This window comes from Rhinopithecus bieti, unplaced genomic scaffold, assembly GCF_001698545.2.
Source record: "Rhinopithecus bieti isolate Rb0 unplaced genomic scaffold, ASM169854v2 scaffold_13351, whole genome shotgun sequence".
In the NCBI taxonomy this organism is placed as follows: domain Eukaryota; kingdom Metazoa; phylum Chordata; class Mammalia; order Primates; family Cercopithecidae; genus Rhinopithecus; species Rhinopithecus bieti.
The window spans coordinates 2,253,909-2,275,256 of NW_016807514.1; the positions used below are offsets into that span (position 1 = coordinate 2,253,909).

A 21,348-nucleotide genomic window follows, 5' to 3' on the forward strand; every position below is an offset into this window, starting at 1 on the left:
CAGGAGGGACAATGGCAGCTGCCCCCTGCCAGGCTCCCTTCCTCGGGCCTGGGTGGGCCTCTCCTGCCTGGCTTGTTCCGCCCAATCAGATATTCCCGGCCTCGATCCCCACACAAACACAAACACAGGATGCGCCTGGCTGGCTCGTGGCTCTTTCCAGCCCATCCCGAAGAAAATCAGGGGAAGTTATTAACCAAACTCCACAGCCCCGGGGAAACAATGGGAGGCACTAAGTTTAGCTGTGAACTCAGCTTGGGCGCAGGTTTCACAAACCGGGGGTGGGGGGCCCCGTCCACGGCGGGCTCAGCCTGGGCGCAGTTTTCACAAACTGGGGGTGGGGGGCCCCGTCCACGGCAGGGAAGGCCGAGAAACAGAACAATGCCCCGGCCTGGTCTGTGGTCTGTCAGGGCCAGGGCCACTGCACGACCCCTAGAGTGCAGCCCTCCAGGTGCAGCCCACAGCCCTGCGGAAGGGGCCAGGCTCCCAGCAATGAGACCAAGTCAGTAGGGGACAGGAGACTGGGGAGACTCTGCCCTGGCTATGCTGCCCACTCACTATTTTGCTCCCAGGATGTGGCCTCAGGGGCAGGCAGGAGCGACTCCAGGCCTGGCAGGTTCTGCACCCGCCTGTCCGGACTGAGGGACCTCTGGGTCTCTCTCCAGACCCCTTGCCCACCACCTCCCTGGGACCTGGCTCCATGCCCCTCCCTGCATGCTCAGGCCCTTCCTCTCTTCTGGTCCATTTGAACACACTCAGGTCCTGTGCACCCCGGAGAGAGCACCCACGCTGTGTCCTGGGGCTGCCCCCTGAGGCTGCTCCCCTCACTCACAGTCCCTGCCCTCCATCCTCCAGGCTCTGCCCACGACTCCAGTGACGCTCCTTCTCCCTCGGAGCCCAGAGCCAGGGGTCAGAGAGGTCCCTGGGGTGGCCCCGTGAGAATCGCTCTCAGTCCTCAACCTCTCCAGCCTACAGTGATCTGAGGGGCCACAGGGAGAGAATCCTTCTCTGCCTTTGAGGACGTCTGTGCGTGGTGTGGCCTGGATGGGAACTCAGGCTCCAGCCCGGCTGCTGAGCCTCAGCAGCCGGGCGGTGGGGCCACTGGAGTGTGGGTTACAGGGCACCCTGACCTGCGCTGAGGACGTACCTGGGGGTGGAAGAGCAGTGGGGACGGCCGCAGGTACTTCTCCTTCAGGGCTCCCACGGGGTCCGTGACCTTCCGCTTTTCTACCCTGCTGGACAACAGCACAGAGGGTTACGTACCCCACCGAGCCACCCGCCCCACAGAGCTGCCCACCCCACCTGTCCATATGCCTGGCCAGTCACAAGGCCATGGTGTGGGCCTCGCTGGGGCTGTCCCAACTTTGACCAGACTCCTCTGTCGGCCTTGGGGATGTCGGGGGTCCAGCCCACCTGCACCCCTAGACGAACCCTTCCTGTTACCACTTGCCCCTGAACACTCTTCCTCGGTGGTTCCCAGACACCTCCCACACCTCCAAGTTCCCCTTGAGGGCCTTCAAAGACCCCTGGTTGCCAGCACCCCTGCATGTCATGGGTACTAAGCCCCCACTGCCAGCACCCCTGCATGTCATGGGTACTAAGCCCCACTGCCAGCACCCCTGCGTGTTCTGGGTACTAAGCCCCTGCTGCCAGCACCCCTGTATGTATGTCATGGGTACTAAGCCCCACTGCCAGCACCCCTGCGTGTCATGGGTACTAAGCCCCCGCTGCCAGCACCCCTGCATGTCATGGGTACTAAGCCCCCGCTGCCAGCACCCCTGCATGTCATGGGTACTAAGCCCCCACTGCCAGCACCCCTGTATGTCATGGGTACTAAGCCCCCACTGCCAGCACCCCTGCATGTCATGGGTACTAAGCCCCCACTGCCAGCACCCCTGCATGTCATGGGTACTAAGCCCCCACTGCCAGCACCCCTGTATGTCATGGGTACGAAGCCCCCACTGCCAGCACCCCTGCGTGTTCTGGGTACTAAGCCCCTGCTGCCAGCACCCCTGTATGTATGTCATGGGTACTAAGCCCCCACTGCCAGCACCCCTGCGTGTCATGGGTACTAAGCCCCCGCTGCCAGCACCCCTGCATGTCATGGGTACTAAGCCCCCGCTGCCAGCACCCCTGCATGTCATGGGTACTAAGCCCCCACTGCCAGCACCCCTGTATGTCATGGGTACTAAGCCCCCGCTGCCAGCACCCCTGCATGTCATGGGTACTAAGCCCCCGCTGCCAGCACCCCTGCATGTCATGGGTACTAAGCCCCCACTGCCAGCACCCCTGTATGTCATGGGTACTAAGCCCCCGCTGCCAGCACCCCTGCATGTCATGGGTACTAAGCCCCCGCTGCCAGCACCCCTGCATGTCATGGGTACTAAGCCCCCGCTGCCAGCACCCCTGCATGTCATGGGTACTAAGCCCCCGCTGCCAGCACCCCTGTATGTCATGGGTACTAAGCCCCTGCTGTCAGCACCCTTGCATGTTCTGGGTACTAAACACCCGCTGCCAGCACCCCTGCATGTTCTGGGTACTAAGCCCCCACTGCCAGCACCCCTGCATGTCATGGGTACCAAGCCCTCATTGCCAGCACTCCTGCATGTCCTGGGTACTAAGCCTCTGCTGCCAGCACCCCTGCATGTCCTGGGTACTAAGTGCACGTGGCTGGAGTCTTCTCTGAAGGCCCTGTGCACCCTAGCCTCCCTCCCGCTAATTGGTTGGTCAGCCCTGCATGAATGGGGACCACTCTGACGGGGGTCCCTGGACCTGCTCACAGCGGAGCGTGGCTCACACTGGAGGCTCAAGGCCTCCTCCCCTCCTTCCCTGACTCAGCCCTTGGCACACATGGGGGTGCTGCCCGTGTGTGCTGATGAACGTGAGTGACCAGCAGGTTTCTGTCCTTGGGAGGTCACCAGGGGCTTCCTGTGGCACCCGGACAGGGGCCTGTCTAAACACCCTCCAGGGCTGCTGGAGATTACAGCTCCAGAACCTTCCCCAGATGCCAGTGACAAGCCTGCTCATTGAATCACAATACAAATCTCCTGTGGTAAACAGAGGCGGCGGGCAGAGCCATCCGCTGGCCCTCCTTTGGCCTGGTGGCTCTTGAAGGTGGCCTGCTCGTCTCTGTCTGCCTGGGTCTGAGGGTTATATTTGGGAAACTCTTTCCCGTCACTGAGAACGCTTTGGTAAATCTGCCGCCCCACTCCGAGACCCAGCACGCCCAGCATGTCTAGGACTGGCCGCTTTTGCTTTATTCGGACGGGACTTGCTCAGGGTTGCCTGCCTGTCTCCTTACATGGTGAAGCGGAGAGCACAGAGAGAGGTGCTGGTGGGGTGAGGACCCTCTCCCCAAGCCTGGCCCTACTCTCCCAACCCACCTGCATTCTAGGGAGGGGCAAACCTGCCCAGAAATTAGGGAGTGGTATTAAACTCGCCTCTCCCCAAGAGGGGCATCAGAGACATGGGGCACTGGTGTCTAGAAAACTAGAAAACCCTCCAATGCTTCTTCCTCCCTGCCTCCTTCTCCCCTCCAAGGACCATTGGCTGCTTCTCTGATTCCCCTGGGCCGCCAGAAAGACGTCGCCTCCCCACTCCCTCTGCTTCTGTGGCTCCAGGGGCAGGAGCGCACGAGGAGGGGCAGGAAGCACTCAGCCCAGGCCCCTCTGACTTCTGCAGGTGGGGGCTGGGGAGATCTGGACCAGAGACGACAGCTGGAGAGAGGGGTGGGGAAGGGTGGGGGTTGGAGCGGGGTGGGAGTTACTGGGGATAGGAGGGGTCAAGGCCAGCAGTGTGATGTCTCAGTGGTCATCAGTGCAAGAAAACCGCACGTGTCTGGGAGCACCCATCCTGGCCTCCCAAACACGGCCTGGGCCAGGCACCTAGCTCAGGAACAGACGAGCCAGGCATCCTCCTGAGGGGTGCAGACCCCCCCAAGAACAGGGGCTCTTCCTGAAGTCAGCAAAGGCCAGGGGACGACCTTGGAGGAGCTTGAAAGAGACACCACCATGCACTGAGCCCGCCCAGCACTGCTGTGGCCCCGCCCCAGGGAGAACCAGTGAGGCTGGGGTGCTGAATACCTGTAGATGGGGTCCATGAAGAAGGGCGAGGGCTTGGCGTAGTGGAGCGGGGGCTGCTGGGGCAGCCGCGCCGGGCACACCTGGGGCAGCCCCTCACTGACACCCAGCTTGCGTTCTCCGTAGACGTGGTTCTTCCGGGGCTCCCGCCCGCCACCATTCTGGCTGGCGCGGGCCCGGCTGCCGATGCTCAGGTCCAGTGGCTGCTCCTCGCTGGATGCGGGTGCTGAGGGGCCCTTGGGCATGGGAAGGATGGGCTTCACGTCTTTGGGCTTGGTGGTGAGATCAAAGGGGCACTCGGCACTGGGGCCGCCCACCTTGAGGGCGTCCCGGGGTGACTTTGGCTCGGCCTTGACCAGCAAGTTGTGGGCGAGGGCTCGGTCCGTGAAGGGGTAGAGGGAGTGGGGAAAGTTGGGCAGGAACTGGAAGGGGAACGCCGAGTGGTAGGGGAGTGAGCCCAGCTTCTTCTCCTGCATCCCCATGAAGCCGGGGCCAAAGTACTTCTCGGCAATGGATGCGATGGCCTTGATGGAGTCCCCGGCGGCGCCCGTTGCCGTCAGCAGCTGCTCGTCAGGTGGCGGGAAGAATGAGTGCTGGGAATAGAAGACAGGCACCTCGGCCACGCTGTTCGGGGCTCCCGGGGGCGCCAAGCCGCCCCCAAACTCGGGCTGGCCCTCGGCCGACTTGCCCTTGCCCTTGTCCTTGTCGGGGTCGCTGTCCACATCGCTATCCAGGTCCGAGCCCGTCCCCGTGGTTGTGTCCAGGTCGGTCCCCGTGGTGGTGTTGACATCCTCAAAGTCACTGCCGTCTGACATGTCACTGCTCCTGGTCTTCATCTTCTCCACACAGGAATCCTCCAGGCGGCTCTCGAACTTCTCCTCGGGCCCTGCAGCTGCCGTCGTGCCCTGGCTGCTGTTGCTGACGGCGGAGACCAGAGGCAGGGCTGGGTTCCCCAGGGGGCTGGGGAGCTTGGCGTCCTGGGTGTGGTTCAGGGGGCTCTTGAGCAGTGGCGTGGGAGGTAGCAGAGGCGGCCGGGGGTACAACGACGGAGGGAAGATGCCCGGGAAGCCGGGGGTGAGTGCAGGGAATGCGGGAGGTGCTGTGGAGAAGGGCAGGCTCCCCGGGTGTGGCCTGGAGGGGAAGTACTCATTGAAGCCCAGGCTGGCATGATTGAGGCTGGGGGAGGGTTTTGTTTTGTCCATCATGGGACTAGGGGTCAAGGGCAGGCCCGGGGCAAAGATGCCGCCCGGCGTGTAATGGTTCTTGCCCTCGCAGAAGCGCCGGTGCTTGTTGAGGGAGGAGGTAGTGCTGAACATCTGGCCGCAGTCCTTGCACTTGATCTGCGTGCGGCAGTCGGCGTGCATCCGCTTGTGCCGGCACAGGTTGGAGAACTGCGTGTAGGACTTGTGGCAGACCTCACCTAAAACATCAGCAGGAGCCAAGACAAACCCGCATGAAATGACCGGGAAACGCTGCTGAAAATGCCACATGAAATTGCTGGGAAACCCAGCCGCTGGAGGGGCGGGGGCTGGGCTGGAAGCGAGTCGTGGGTGTACGGTGCACGGGGACGGGGGATATGTGTGTATGTGTCGTGCATGTGTGTGCATACCACACAAATATACAGGAAGGTGCATGTGTGTTGTATGCATGTCCGTGTGTGCTGGGGCAGGGTGTGGTTGTATTCTGCGAAGCGGGTGTCTGAGTGTGCAGATACATGGCGACACATGAGGCGATGTGGAAGCATATGTGATGGCATGCGCCCACCCCAAGGCTGGCCTCCAGTGACCAGCACAGATCCTGGGGTCGATTGTACAGAATCCTGGCTGTGCTCTACCTCTTGCTGGGAGAATGGCTGACGCTGCTGTTCCCACCCTCCTACCCCCACGGTGTTGCTAATTTGGGAGCCAAGATTCAGAAGTCCCTGGAAGTGAGCCTGCTCCCCAGGGTGTGGGCACGGCTAAACGAAGGCAGGATAGCTGTCTGCCACCGATCAGGGATCAGGGCAAGGCTCTAGGGACTGCCGCTGTTTTCGTCTTCACTTCTGCAGCTGTCTCTAGGAGGGGTGGGGCAGCGATGCTGACCATGCAGACTTGCAGACTGGCCTTCTGACTCTCTAGAAGTTCACATTGCCTGGTCCTCCGGCCTCCCCCTCATGCCCAGTTGCTCTGCCTGCACCTCAGAGACGGTAGCTCTGCGTGCACACAGACAGTTCCTGAGTCTGCAGGAGGCCCTAACTCGGTGAGCTCGGACCTTTCGGGGTCCTGCGGTACTCGGTCCACTCCTCTCGGAGTATGGTCGAGAGTGGACATGGATAGGAGGTCCCCCGGCAGAGCCCCATGCAGGAGGGACTATCCCTGCTTGAGAAAAGTGAAAATCCTGCTACTGGGTACCTCCTCAGACTTGGGATGGAAGCTGCCGTGCCCCAGGCTCGGCTGGACGCCACATCCTCTCAACAGTGGAGGGCAGTGCCGGCCCCGGCCAGGACTCCAGGACCCAGTGCCTGGGGGTTCCGACCGGTTTCCTAAAGCCTGTGAACGGGAGGATCACAAATTGCCAGCTTTGTCTTTTTGCTCTTGTTTTCTAAGAAGAAAGGGAGGAACACACACACATCTACACACACACACACACAGCACACACCACATTCATACCCACATGCACACACACACCAACACGCATACCACACACATCACACACAATTCATAACACTTGCACACACACACCAACTACGCACACCACAATCACACACATCACACACAACAAGCATACACCACTTTCAACACATGCACACACACACCACACACGCACACACAATCACACACCACATCATTACACATGGCAACACACACACCACACACGCACACACACATCACACACACAAGCACACACCACATTCATACACATGCACACACACACCACACACACACACAGCACAGACACACGCACACCCCTCCACACACACCCATGCACACACACAACTACAACCCCAACGCACCACCACACCACACACACCCCCACATCACACACACAACCCACACACCCAAACACATGCACACATACACCCACACACACGCCACAATACACGTACACATCACAGCACACAACCACACACCACACAGCATACATACACCACACACGCCACACACGCATGCACATGCACACACATGTGCACACCACAACACACACCACAGCCCACGCAATAACCACACACCACGCCCACACCCACACAGCACCACACGAGCCCACAGCAACCACACCAGCGATGCGCACACATACACCCCCACAGCCACCACCCACACCGAAACACACGCACATCCACAGCACGACCACACACACCACACTGTGACGCGCACCATACACCACACCAACCACAAGACACACCAACCAACACAACACCACCGCTGGCACATCGACCACACACACGCATCACATGCGCACACGCACACCACCACACACACAACCACACCCAGGCGAGGTCTCTCTACTCGATCTGGTAGACGATTGCTCTAAAACACAGCCACAGTGGAAACAATGATTCAGCAAGGCTTCATCGCTCACAGAAATGCTCGGCGCGGACCCTGATCTCCGTCTATTCCAGCTGGGACGCTTTTCCCTTGAATTATCATGTTCTTCATCACTACATCATATTTATATAACCGCTCTACCCTTCCTGACTCGATCCAGCCTGCGGGGCGTTTGCAAGCTGAGGGGAGAAAGAACTTGCTCATTTTATCAAATCTGCCCTCTCTGAGAGGGCTGCTGATGGAACAGGTGACCCATCCACAGAGAGGGCTCTATAAATACCCCTCGGTCACCTTACCTGGCCCTTGGGAGGACGTCATCCTGCTGGCAAAGAAAGCACACCCTGGCTGTACCACCGGCCTTTGCCAGGCCCCATAGTGTCCTGGTCAGGGTCTACTGCCATCCTGATCGGAGAGACTGGCTTGAGCAGCCTCTGCCCAGGGCAGTCCAAGAGGCCTCCCAGGCCAGCGGGCGTGTGCCTGGGCTCAGGAACCTTTGGGTTCCCAACCCATGCCGCTCACTGGAGGGAGGCACCTGAAGTGCGGGAGATCTGCAGACGGGATGCTGGAAGAGGGAAGACTGCGAGAGACTGGCTCTGTGCGAGGGGCAGTCGCTGACCCCCTGGGGATGGCCTCAGCTGCCTCAGAGCTGGCAGAGGGAGCGTGACCGTGACAAGCGGTGGAGGACCGGCCTGCGCAGCAGAGTGAACTGGAGCTGGGGCCAGCGCCTTGAGCGGAGTCCCCAGGGTCGCTGCCAAGATGGGAAGGGTCCAGGTGGTGCTGCTCTGGACAGCAGTTTCTTCCCCTCTGCAGGGGTATCTGTGTGAAGGCACACGTCACACCTCAATCCTGCAACTCACACACACCGACATGCGCACCAGCTCACGCAACCACACTCACGCTCTCACACACATCGACACGTGCCCAGCTCACAGAACACTCACACACTCTCCACACGCTGTGCTGACCACACACGGCTCATGTGTCCACACCAACTCTCACACATGCTGACATGCACACACATGACACTAGCTCATGTGCCCACACTCCACACTCTCTACACACGCCGACACATGCACTCACTCACGCACCTACATTCTCCTCACATGCATCCGACACGGCGCCAGCTCACCGACCACACTCACTCTCAACGTGCGCCGACCACGCACACACTTGCACCAGCTCACGTGCCCACACTCACACAATCTCACACATGCTGACACGCACACCCAGCTCATGCGCGCCACTCTCACATACCGACACATGCACTAGCTCAGGTGCCCACACTCACACACACACGCACACACTTATTAGAGCAAAGGCCCTTTCTGAGAAGTGCCCAGTGGGAGCCTGTCCACCTCATTCCCGGATATACTTCCTCTCTCTCCTGTTCTCCTCTCCTCTCTCCCTACTCCCCTTTCTCTTATACCCAGGCGCACACACACTTGCGTGGACACACCCCAGTGCACAGGTGAGTTCCTTGGTGGGAAAGACATCACCAGGAATGACACCCCTCCATCTGTGCGGCCAGTGAGGTGGGGACTTAGGGCTTCCATCTGCCTGTGCCATGGGTGTGTCACCCAGCAGGTGGACAGTCTGGCCGTGAGTGCCTGCACGACTGTGACCTCTCCTGCAAGCAACTGACCGTTCCTGGAAAGGGCCAGACTATTTGGACTCCCTTGCCTGTTTGCAAATCCTCCTCCCCAAGCCCGAAGACCCCCTTCCACAGGTGCGCCAAAGGACGCTGTGCCATGGCCTAGGGGATACCGGGGCTGTGTTACGTGTATTTGATCTAATTTCTAAGGGAATGAGGTCTTTGTAAACCCGATCTGCCCATCTCTGGGGTTTTCCTTTAAGCTTTATCCCCTTAGCCAAAAGCCAAGGCACAAAGGTGAGCCAGGAGTGTGGACAAGAGGTGCAAGAGCCACTGAGGCCAGGCAGGGCCAGCCGAGCTTCCCTGTCCTCACTCCCTCCACGAGGGATGGGGAGCAGCTTGCAGCGTGGTGGGAACTGTAGGCTCCAGCCGCCCAGGGTGCTGCAGCTCCTGGAATACACATCATTAATGTGATGCAACGGGACTTTAGAATGTTCGTCTGCACGCCCAGAGGGGCAAGGATGTTTAAATCTAGGTCCAATGTTTGTGCTTCTGAGCTTGCTATAGAACTCCACACTGTCATCTGAGGCACTGACTGGTGCCGCTCTCGCAGTGGGAGTCACTTGACCTGCATCTGGGAGCAGTCACCCCCCACCCTGGCCCCTGACTCCTTCCCAGCTTGCCTGGTGCTGGCTTCTCCCAGAGGGAAGGGGTACTACGCGTCGGGGCACCAGAGCCGGGCACACTGCGCGCAGGCTCCTCCTGGGAGATCGGTGGTCAGCAAAAGGGAAAACGGTACTTGTGGAACGGCCAGCAGGGAGAGCTCCGTCTCCCTTTGGCTCCTCAGTTGGTGGGGGCATGTGGCCCAGGTTGGGCTGGGGGCTGAGTCACCCCTAGCAGGACGGCTGGATGCTGGGGCTTGGGAGGTGGGTAGGATGGGCACAGCCCAGGTGCTGACAGGGCCTGGCTGGCTGGCGGGCATCAGTTCTTGTGCAAGTGGTCAGTGCCTGAGTGGTCCTACATCGGCAAGAACACCTGAGTCCAGGTTCCCAAGCTCCCAGCACCCCTCCTCTCCGTGCTGATGCAACAGAGCCTGGAAGGTTCAAATCACCCAGCCAGGGGCCAGGAGCCAGGCCCCCAGAGCTAAAATTTGGGCTCCACAGCCTGGCCTTGAGCGCACAGTCACTTAATATCTTGTGGCCTCACTTTCCTCCTATGACAGCTGGAGACAGAAGGGCCCCACTCTCAGGCTTTTGTGAGGATGCCACGTAAGAATGCTCGGGAAGCGATGACCTGACACAATGTGTGTGTGAATGGATGACTCGGCCAAAGGATGGCCGGCAAACGGATGGCTCGGCACAAGGCCCAGCAGACAGGACGCTTCAGAGGCCTCTGACTTCACTGAGAATTAGGGTCAAAGTCCCTGCACTGGCCTGCAAGGGTCCTGGGACCTGGCCCCGGTGACATCTTACCTCTCTCTTATTTATTTTTATTTCTTTACAGAGTCTTGCTCTGTTGCCCAGGCTGGATTGCAGTAGTGTGATCTTGGCTTACTGCAGCCTTGAATTCCTGGGCTCAAGACATCCTCCCGCACTTAGCCCCCTGAGTAGCTGGGGCCACAGGCACACACTCACATGGTTGGCTAATTAAACTTTTTTTTTTTTTCGGTAGACATGGGGTCTTACTACATTGCTTAGGCTGGTCTCAAACTCCTGGCCTCAGGTGATCTTCCTGCCTGGGCCGCCCAAAGTGCTGGGATTATAGGCATGAGCCACCCCCTGGCCTTTTCTTCTCACTCCCCTCACTCACTCCTCAAACAAACCCTGGCCTCGGGGCCTCTATGCTCACAGCTCCCTGCTGAGCCTCCTCCCCAGGTGCCCAGGGCTCACTCTCCTTGCATCTCTGCTGGAATGCCTCTCATCGAACAGGCAGGCACAGCTCCCATGCCAGGCTGCCAGCCCGGCCCCCTGTGAGGCTGTAACCCTGCACCGCTGCACCCAGAGCTGTGCCTGCTGCCTTGCTTATCCGGCTTGCCTGTCTTCTCCCGTTGGTGTGCGAGGAGCCCCATAAAGACAGCTGCTCTTTTATTTAGGGCTGGCCCCCGCACTGGAGCAGCGCTGGGCACACACAGGGCCCCCTAGAGACACCACCCTGACAATCCCAGGGGGCGTCTGCTGGGACTGCCACGTGCAGGGCAGCACAGAAACACACCCTTCTGCAGTTCGGCATGGGTGGGGAGTGAGTTCGGGGGACGGGAGTAGCCACAGGGGGAGAGGGTCCGGCTCCTTCTGCAGGACCCTGGTCCCTCCCATCACCTGCTGCCCCCCTCCAGCCCCTGTGAGGCGAAGCAAAGGGAGCCATGGAGGTGGACGGGATGGGGAAGGGTAGCAGTGAGGGACAAACTCGGAGGGTGCCTGCCGGGGAACAGGCTGCACATGGCACAGATGTCAGAACCTGCCAAGAGTGCTTTCGGAACAAACTGGGGTCCCTCGGATTGGGGGAGACCTTGGGGGACGGCACACCTCGGCCCGACCCCCACAGCATCCGCGCACTCGGAGGGCGGGCGGCCAGGCTGGGCGACCACTTACATATGAAAGGTTTCACCGTGCTGTGGATATGCTTGTGCTGCTTGAGGCCGGAGGACGTGGCGAAGGTCTTCCCACAGTCGGGACAGGCGTGGGCCCGGGCGCCCACGTGCTGCGAGCGGATGTGCCGCTGAAGGTTGCTGGGGTCCGTGAACACCTGGGGAGATGGACGCCGTTGGCTCGGGCCCTGCCTGGAGACCCGCCTTGGCCTGGTTCTGGCTGCCCGACCAATCAGCCATGAGAGCAGGGCCCTGTCTGTCTCTCTTGCCACGTCGCGGTCTGCACCGAGCAGGGACAGGTCTCTGCTGTAGCCAGGACCCGCTGGATGGCCTTAGTGAACCACGGAGCCTCCCCAGCTGCTTTCCTCAAGAACAATTCCTGAACTGAGGCTGCGTGAGACAGGGCTGCAGAAAGCGTTTTCAGCTGTGGCGCTGCAACCCTGGCGGGCTGGGGGTGGAGGCTCAGCCCTGCAGCCTCTTCCTTCCACACTGGCGGGAGGACAGGAGCCGTGCCCGGGAGGGGCCTGGGTTCTGGTCTCGGCCCTGATCCTTCTGACCTGGGGGACGCAGTCTTCCCCGAGACTTCCTTTCCCTCCTAGTAACACGGAAGGGCCCGAGCCACCACAGGGGCCTCCTACCCACTCTGCCACACTCCATCTGCATTTGGACCAGGGGGTGTAGGGAGCATGGGAGTGGGCGCCCGTCTGCAGCCTCCCGCTGTGGCGGGGTTCAGATGCCGCTGCCCTGCATGTTACCTTCACGCAGTTTTCACATTCGAAGCGTTTGCCGCTGTCGTGGGACATCTGGTGGCGGATGAGGTTGGACTTCCAGTTGAAGGCCTTGGGGCACTGGTCGCATTTGTACTCACGCTCCTCCGTGTGGATGACCATGTGCTGCTCCAGGCTGTGCAGAGGATGGGGCTTACTGTGGGGCCCAAGTACCTACCCTCTGCCTGGGAGGGGACCCCAACCCTGCACAGCTTGTTCCCAGTGCCCCTTCAGAGCCCCCACCACACTGCCGGGGGACAGAGCACATGCTGGCGTCTCCCTGCCCACCTCCTCTCTGTGATGGCCGGGGTGTAAGGGGCAGAAGTGGCCTTCCCCTAGCAGATGAGGAGCCAGCACCTGGATGGTTCTATCTCTCAGCCAAGACCACCCCCAGGGCGGTTGGAGGCAGGGCTGGATCCCGGCCCACACTGCCTGGGTGCCTCTCAAGATGGTCCTGACCTTGAGGCTAAGCTTGGGCCTAAGAAAAAAGGGGTTCAACATTGGCATGAACCCAGGAGTGGGCAAGTCCCCAAAATCCAAGGACGCCCCGCTGAGTGCTGGGCACACACCAAGGAGGCAGGCCGGGAGTCACTCGGGGGTCTCCAGGTGACACGGAAGGGTGCAGAGCTCAGCTGCTCGGAGGGGCCGCTGCACTTGGATGAAGGAGTTGCTCTAATTCCCTGCTCTCGGGGACCCCGGCTTCCCCATCCCAGGGATGACCGTTAATCTTCATGAGCAAAGCAGTGGTACATCACGGCTCGTTAATTACAGGGCCCAGCCATCCGTTCAGATCAGAAACGCCTGGTTCCCGAGCATCAGGAGACTGTATCTTTTCCCCTGTTGTTAATTGTGATTTATGTGTTTATGTAAAGAAAACACGGACCCTCTTGAGCGGCGTTTACTGGGAAGGGCCGCAGTCGGGATTTGCCCAAACACTTATTTTCTCAGTCATCTGTTCCGGGTGGAGGGTTTGCCGTCCCCAGGGAGCGGTGCGGGGATGGGCGGTAATCCCCAGCAATCACATAGCCGGTTAGTGGCCTGATGGGCTTTGCTCTGACTTTGCGAGGCTGTCCTGGAGGAAACCCTCAAAGGCAGGAGGAGGGGCCCATGCTGGAAAAGTCTCCATAGCTCCTTGCAGCACTGGACTGAACGTCCTGGTTTTACTCTCCAGAGAGACCAGGAATCTTGTCGTTCCAGGGGGTCACAGGTCCCTAAGGCTGCCCAGGTCCCAGATCCTGGCTCCTGCCTGGTCTTAGGGCAGGGGAGGGCTAGTGTGGGCCCGCTCATGTCTCTGAAGCCCCTCCTGGGACAGGCGGCTGCCACCGGTGGGGAGCAGGGCTGGTGTCTTGGGGATGGGGGTGACCCCTTCTCGCTCTTGCCTGCCATCTGAGAGGGAGTCGTTCCTGTGTCTGGAGGGTGGGGCCACCATGAATCCCTCAGTGGTGGGTGCTGCCACCCCCATCCCGGCCTAGGACCTTATTACAGAAGTAGCCTTGGGCTGAGCGGCTGCAGATCTCGGCTCTGGCCTGAGTTTTTCTCCTTTCTAGTTTCTCCCCATAGCGGGCTGGTAGGCAGGGCCACGAGCCTAGGAGGTGGCTTTCTGGGGCCAGGACATTTGCAGTCAGAGCCAGGGGACATCTGCGGCTCTGGCCACGGGACCCTGCACCTGCTCTGCAGTGTCCCAGCAGGGGTGCATATCCCCCAGGGTGTGTCCCACTAGGGGATACCTGTCTCCACCTGTTGGGGGGCGAGGTGGGGGAAGGGAGGGGGGAAGACTCAGAGGAGGGCGCAGCACCTGTACTTGTTGGGGAACATCCGCTCACAGTCCTTGCACTCGTGGGCTTGGCCGCTGCCTCCTCCAAGGCCCTCAGGCTTGAGCTCCTCAGCCAGGCCCTCGTAGAGCGCAGCCCCCACCGAGCCGCACGTGTACTTCTTGTGGCGCCGCAGGTCCAGTTTGGACTGAAAGAGTTCGTCGCACTCGTCACAGCGGAACGTGGGCTCCTCTGCAAGAGACGGAACGAGGTGGTGGCGAGAGAGCCAGAGACCCAGCCCAGGGCTCTTAGGGGACTCTGGAGACCTGTCCCCTTCACCACGGTGCCCCAGGACCTGCACCCAGGCTGGCCAGCCCCGCTCTGCCTCCTGCCAGGGTTCATCCTGGGGCCCACCAGCCTGCCCTGGAAACAGGCATGTGGAGTCCCCAGGGCCCAGCCCTGGGCAGCACCAAAGGACCCCCGAATCTGTGCCTCAGAGGGAGCCCCAAGTGACACCCAGCCCTGCCTGTGCCCCAGGCAGCCACCGTGGACTGGAGGAGGCCCCGAGCTTGGGAGTGGAGGAGGAAGCCGGGCCAAGTGCTTTGTTTATGAATCAGGAGAAAAGCGATGACAGAGCTCCAGTGCGTACAATAAATTATTGTCGTCAAGGTCAAACAAATTAAAAGGGGGGCAGCTATTATTAAGTTTACGAGGCAGCATCCTGACCGCCTTGCCAAGCCAAACAATCGGCCTGGAGCTGTCATCCTGGTGGGGGGGCTCTGGGCCTGTCCCCGCCCCCCCTGCCTGCAGCAGCTGGGCAGCAGCCTTCCATCTAAGACAGGAGGCCCCTCCCCACAAGACGCCACAGCCCCCAGCTTGGAAAGAACGCTGGCACTGAGCTCTTTCCCAGATGAATTGAACAATGGTGTGTGCACCACTGTGTGAGTGCACAGGGGCGTCTTGGGCGTGAGCATGCAGCTGCGTGTACACGTGTAAGTGTGAATATCAGCATATCTGCATCCACATTTGTGCATCTTTGTGTGACTGTGTGTGCATGTCTATGCACTTACACCCATGTTTGTGTGGGGCTGCATGGGTACGCATGTGCATGTGTGTGAGGGTGTGTGTTTCTGCATGCACCTACATGTGTGAATATTTGTGTGTACAGCATGTTTTCTACTGCACATGTGTGGTTTGTGTATGCTTTGTGTTAGGCATGTGAGCACCTGTGTGATTCATGTGGGTGCATATGTGAATGCATGTGTTTATCTGTCTGCATGTGTGTGCATTTGTGTTATGGTATGATAAGTGCATATATAATACATATATGTTGGTGTGCATGGGATGACATGTGGGGTTATTGTGTGTGCATGTGTCTTTGATGTGCACACATGCGCATGTGAACATGTGTGAACATGCACATCGTGTGTTGACCTGTCTGTGTGTGTGTGCGCCAATGGGTGTGCAGTTGTGCACACGTGAATATGTGTACACATGCTTGTATTGAATGTGCTATGCTTAACCGTGCAATGTTTGTTGTTTGTGTGCATGTGATGTGTGTGGTGCATGTGAATCTGTGTGTGTGCATTTGTGTGCTTGTGGGAATGTGTGTTTGGGTGTGTATGCATGTGCACAAGGACTGACCCAGTGCCCAGCATTGAGCAGAGTCTTAATGAACTCAGTCTGAACGTTGGCTCAAAGGCCTGAACCTAAGGATTGCTGAGGAGAGGAGGGGATGGGGGCAGACGGAAGAGCGCTCTCACTTCCTGTCCCCTCCCTGTGTCAGAGAGACCACCACAGTCACAGGCCTTTAGAGTCCTAAGGAAAGGGTGGGCTGCTTTGCAGTCTGGGCAGTGCGGGGGTTGCCGGAAGTGGCACCTCCTTGCTGACTGGAAGCTTCCCTGAGCCTAAGGGTGGAGATGCTGCCATTTGGCCCGGGCCACCCCAGCCCCACCTGGCGAGTCCTCAGAGCCTGGCTCCTTGAGCCTCAGGTGCCCAGGTGGGGATTCCAGCAGGGTGCTGGCCCTGAGAGACCACAGCGGGCACACTGGATGGCACCACCCCCCCACCCTTGCCAAAGAAGGCACAGACGCCAGCTCTCCAGATGTGATTTTCACTGCCGTCTTTGGACAGAGGTGAGTATCTGGCTGACAGGGAAGGGGTGCCTGGCTGAGAGGAGCCCTGGGGGTGTGTGCACTGGGGGTGAGTGGGCAGGCACCACTGCCGGTCAAGATGCATGAAACACTGCGATTTCGTTCTCAGCCGGTGTCCAGGCGTCCTGGTCCTGCTGGCTAACCTGAACCTCAGGAAAGCACTGGTTTGGGGGAAAACAAGATCATGAAGGGAAAAAAGCCAGAGGATCCCCAGAGCCTGCGTAGTCCACTTCCCACAGGACTGCAGTCCACACCTCAGTTCCGTCCTCTGGGGCTTGGAAGCCTCCGTCCCAAACCTCTCCGGGGAAGGCTGCCACTCAGAGCTTCCCAGACGCTCGCTGAACAAACCAAACCCACCTAGGAGCTGCCAGGAGGGATCCTCAGATGGAGGGATCCTCAAACAGAGGGCATGGACTGGGGGGGATCCTCAGACAGAAGGGATCCTCGGACAGGAGAGATCCTCAGACAGAAGGGATCCTTGAACAGGGTGCACGGACTGGGGTGATCCTTGGACTGGGTGCACAGACTGGGAGGAGGTGGGTGAGAAATACTCACCCCAGAAGTCTACAAAATGCCACCTTGAAATGTGATTCAAGCCTGCAGATTGTTCAGAAAGTGCTCACTGTGCAAATGATGTGGGCGGCAAGGCTGACCCCTGGGGTCTGGTGGGAGCCCCACGTGGCAGGTCCTGTCCTCAGAGCTTAAGAGAATCCAGGCACTGAAGCCTTGCATGGACCTGCGAGCACCCAGGGAAGGGCGATGGTGTTCGCATGCCTGCTTCAGAACTGGCAAACTGAGGCTGGGCGAGACTGAGTTGTTTTTTTTTTTTTTTTTTTTTTTTTGAGACGGAGTCTCGCTCTGTCACCCAAGCTGGAGTGCACTGGCCAGATCTCAGCTCACTGCAAGATCCGCCTTCCGGGTTCACGCCATTCTCCTGCCTCAGCCTCCCGAGTAGCTGGGACTACAGGCGCCCGCCGCCTCGCCCGGCTAGTTTTTTGTATTTTTTAGTAGAGACGGGGTTTCACCGTGTTAGCCAGGATGGTCTCGATCTCCTGATCTTGTGATCCGCCCGCCTCGGCCTCCCAAAGTGCTGGGATTACAGGCTTGAGCCACCGAGCCCGGCCTGAGTTGCTTTTTCAAGGAAGAGGCGGAGCAGTGGGCCTGAAGCCTGCCCATGGTTTTGGGGCCCAGGAAGCAGGGCTGGCAGGGCCCCAATTTCCCACTGAGGGTTTTGGGGAAAGCAAGGTGAGCCTGTGACAGAGGGATGCTCACTGTCACTCCCTCTCAGGCCTTCCCTTGTCTTCAGAAACTGGGATTTTCACTGGGGAACAAGCCCTGCAGATCTGAGCACCAAGACCACTGCGGAACACAGCCAACCCGCAGACCCGGGAAGCTGCCTGTGGGTGGATTCCAACGTCCCGGGCTGGAAGGAGGCTGAGATGGGGGCCTCCAGCCAGCAGCGTGATTCAGTTAGAAATGCCAGCTTTTATTTTACTCTTTCTGGACCCAATGAAGAACAATCACAGAAGTTGAAATTTGAAAACAAAGACAAGAAGAAATGCCAGCCCCACCTACTCATATTACTGACCAACTTATTTTTTCCAGTTCTCATTTAGAATTTGGGATGAAAATAAAAATTTAGATTGCAAGTGAGAATCCAGTCCGATTCTCACTCCAATGGCCTTGGAGGGTGCCCTGGACGTGATGGAGTGGACTTCATTGACCATCCCTGCCTTGCTGCTCCCTGCCCCCAGCCCTCCACGGATGGAGCTGGGCCCCCATCAGAGGACAGGGCCGGGGACAGGACACACCTGAGCCTGGCCTGCCCTTACTGAGTGGTGTGGATGGGTCTCCCGGCTGTCTTCCAGGCAGGTAAGGCTGGCCCTGAATACACCCCTGGGGCTGGTGGAGGGGCCGGAAGCGGGGGCACAGTTTATGGCATTTTCACTTTCTTGGCACAAGAAACTTCTGCTTTAAAGAAATGCTGAAAGAACATGACCTATTCGATAATGTTTCCCATCTTATTATCTCTGATCTCACGATCTGGCTCATACCTCTGTGCCCCACGTACTGCCTCCTCTTGACCTCTTCTGGAGAGAGGAAAAGCAAATTATCGGGAGGCTTTCTCAAAAGAAAAGCATATTGGAATGGAAGTAACTTTCTTTATTTTCTCCCAAGAGCAAAAAGTTCTCACGAAAGAGAATTCTTTCCTCTCCATTGTAAGTGTAAAAACAAAACACAAAGTCAAATGCATCTGAAAGTGGCTTCCCCACGGTCTGAGTCACTTGTGTGAAAATGGGCCTCGCATTCCTGACAGAGCCGCAGCTCTGCACAGGCAATGTGTCCAGCCCCGGGACTGCGGGGCGGAGGCTCGGTTCTCCCGAAGCGGGCTGGCCCCCAAGGGTCTCCTGTGTCTTCTTTGCTACCTGAACGTGGTCTCCAGCCAAACCCTCTTCTCCCAACAAAAGCACAAAAAACAGTGATTGGAAATGAAACTCTCTTCATCTGGCGGGGGTGCGTGAGCTGCCGTACAGCATCCACCTGTCACCTACGCCAGCTGAGCCAACGCCGTGGTGACCTCACATCTTGTTTGTGATATCTGCGCCTCGCTTGCCTATCTGAAGTTCCATCAGCAACTTTCATGGCAGAGCAGGAATGTAACAGAAAAATAAATCGGTGCCTAATGGCCCCGGAGAGCCGAGGGGTTCACAATTATGTGGCGTCTACGTACTAATCTACCAGACTTGAGGCTCAAAGGAGCTCGAGAGCCTCCTCCAAGTTCCTGCAGTGATAAGGGGCTGGCTGCATTGAGCTGGGGTTGGGATAAAAGATTTTTTATGATAATTATCTTAGTGAGGAACATTTTTGCATTTTCTTTCTGTGCGATTCAGAGTTTAACTGGTGGGGGAGGCGGTTACTGGGGAGGCATGATCTTGACAGGAAAGAGGAGGAAAAGTCAAATATTTGATGTTGGGCTATTATGTGTGGCAAGCAATTAGCCCACAGATGTTTGATAAATTATTAGGAAAATGTAGACCCAGGTTATTTAATATCAGGGGCTGGAGGGGGGTGGGGAGCAGAAATCAAGGTTTTTAAAAAACCTTTTGGAAGAAAGAGATTTCATTGTACAAATGAAATTCCATAGTCAAGCACTCTCCTTAAGTCAAGTAGATTTGTCTCTTGGAGCTCTTGTGCGCTATCTGAGATTCACAGATCTTTTCAATAATTATTTTAAGGAAAATGAGGCCTTCCCTCCTGCTACCCAGATCTCAGCAATTTATTTTCCTTTTCTCGATGGCCTAAATAAAACCAAACTTTAGAGGAGAGTGCAGATAGGCTTCCGCTTGTTAAACTGTCATTCTGTGGTCATTTCCTTTCGGACACTCAGGGACATGAATGGATACTGCACCAAGGAAGGACCCCGCTAGCTGGGCCATGCTCGGTGATGGAAAGGGTAAATGAAGGCAGAGTTCTCCATGTCTGGTCTCAAAGCCTTCCTGCTAATTCCAGCACCATTCCGTCACCGTGAAATCAGAGTGGTTCCTTGGAGAAACTTGCAGTGAACTGCATTAATCATTAAGCCTTGGTGTGTTTGGAGGGGAGGTCCAAGAAGCAAGCAGGAAAACTCGGCCTCCCTTCAGGCTCCAGCACCAGCAGGAATCACCAGCTCCGGAAGTGGCCAGGAGGGAGCTTGCGCTCCTGTTCACTTGTGGGGTCTCACCCAAAGAAAAGCAGTTAGGCTCCAACCCTGGAGCCGTCTGCTCAGAGGGATCGGCCTGGAGCCGACGGGCCAAGGCCCCGCTGCCCACAGAGCCTTTCCTGGCCAGCTGTTCCAGGACCCCGTAGGGGAATGGACACATGACTTCATGACGTGACCATCCCTGCCCTGCTGCTCCCGGCCCCCAGCCCTCCACGGACGGAGTTGTGCCCCCATCAGAGGACAGAGCCGGGGACAGAGGAATGAGCCTTCATCTGTGTGGGGCTGGAATTTTCTCAGGCATCCTTTCAGCTGTACTTGGGTGCGGAGGAAGGTGAAAGGGAAACTCACTTGTCCCGTCTCTACTCGACAGAGAGGGGCTGGCCCATCTAGGGAAAAGGAAATTCGGAAGGCTTCCCACAGCCCGGTCCGGAAGAGCGGGGCAACTCCGCACCACTCTGAGACCCACCTCAGACCCTGCATTTTCCCTCCGCCGAATGAAACTTCCCCTCACACTTCTCTTGGACTTTTAGCTACAGATGCACATTTTGCTTTGAAAGACACACACGCCATCATCTACTCTCTTCAATGAAATGAAATCTTTCCACACCGCAGAGAGCTCTGGGGCAGCCAGAAATGCCCCGAAACTACAAACTGGCTTGGTGTGTGTGTGTTCGTTTAAGTACCGGGGAAAGCAAAGGCTGCTGTTGCTGCTGCTAATCAGAACAATAGCAATAATAAAACACAGTTTAAAAAAATCACCTGGGACCCTGACACTGCCAAGCTGTAATCCACTGGGTATCAGTTCGCCCACTGCCCGAAGCCCTTCTTAAATTCTGGGTGCACCTCCTGGGTGCCCCAGGGAAGAGGAACAAGAAAGCCATTAGGTTGAGCCTTTGTGGGGGCGGGTAATTTCTGCCGGCCTGGGGTCTGCAAAAATGGAGGCACCCGGCAGTTGGGGGCCGCCTAGCCTTCATTAGGTGGCTTGAGGTGATGAGAGGCCCTGGGTCCTCCCAGGCATCTGCTCCTCTTCCTGGTGGGCTGGGGTCTCCCAGGGGCCGTGGCCCAGTTCAGGGGAGGGGTCTTACCGTCCAGGCAGGGCGGCACTGTGCCCAGCGGGTAGATGCCTTCCTTCACGTGCACCAGCAGCTCCTCACCTGGCTCAATGTCCTTAATGACTTTATAGTAAATCTAGGATGGAGAGACCA

At 58.2% G+C, this 21,348-nt stretch overlaps 1 protein-coding gene across 1 annotated transcript in view; it reads right to left on the reverse strand.

The window, feature by feature from the left end:
- PRDM16 (PR/SET domain 16) overlaps window positions 1-21,348 on the reverse strand; it is a 253,864-nt gene that overhangs the window by 22,448 nt on the left and 210,068 nt on the right. The window contains 6 exon segments of the mRNA XM_017882422.1: window positions 1,145-1,229; window positions 4,080-5,496; window positions 11,777-11,930; window positions 12,528-12,675; window positions 14,335-14,542; window positions 21,229-21,331. Of these exon segments, the coding sequence (XP_017737911.1) occupies window positions 1,145-1,229; window positions 4,080-5,496; window positions 11,777-11,930; window positions 12,528-12,675; window positions 14,335-14,542; window positions 21,229-21,331 (2,115 nt within the window).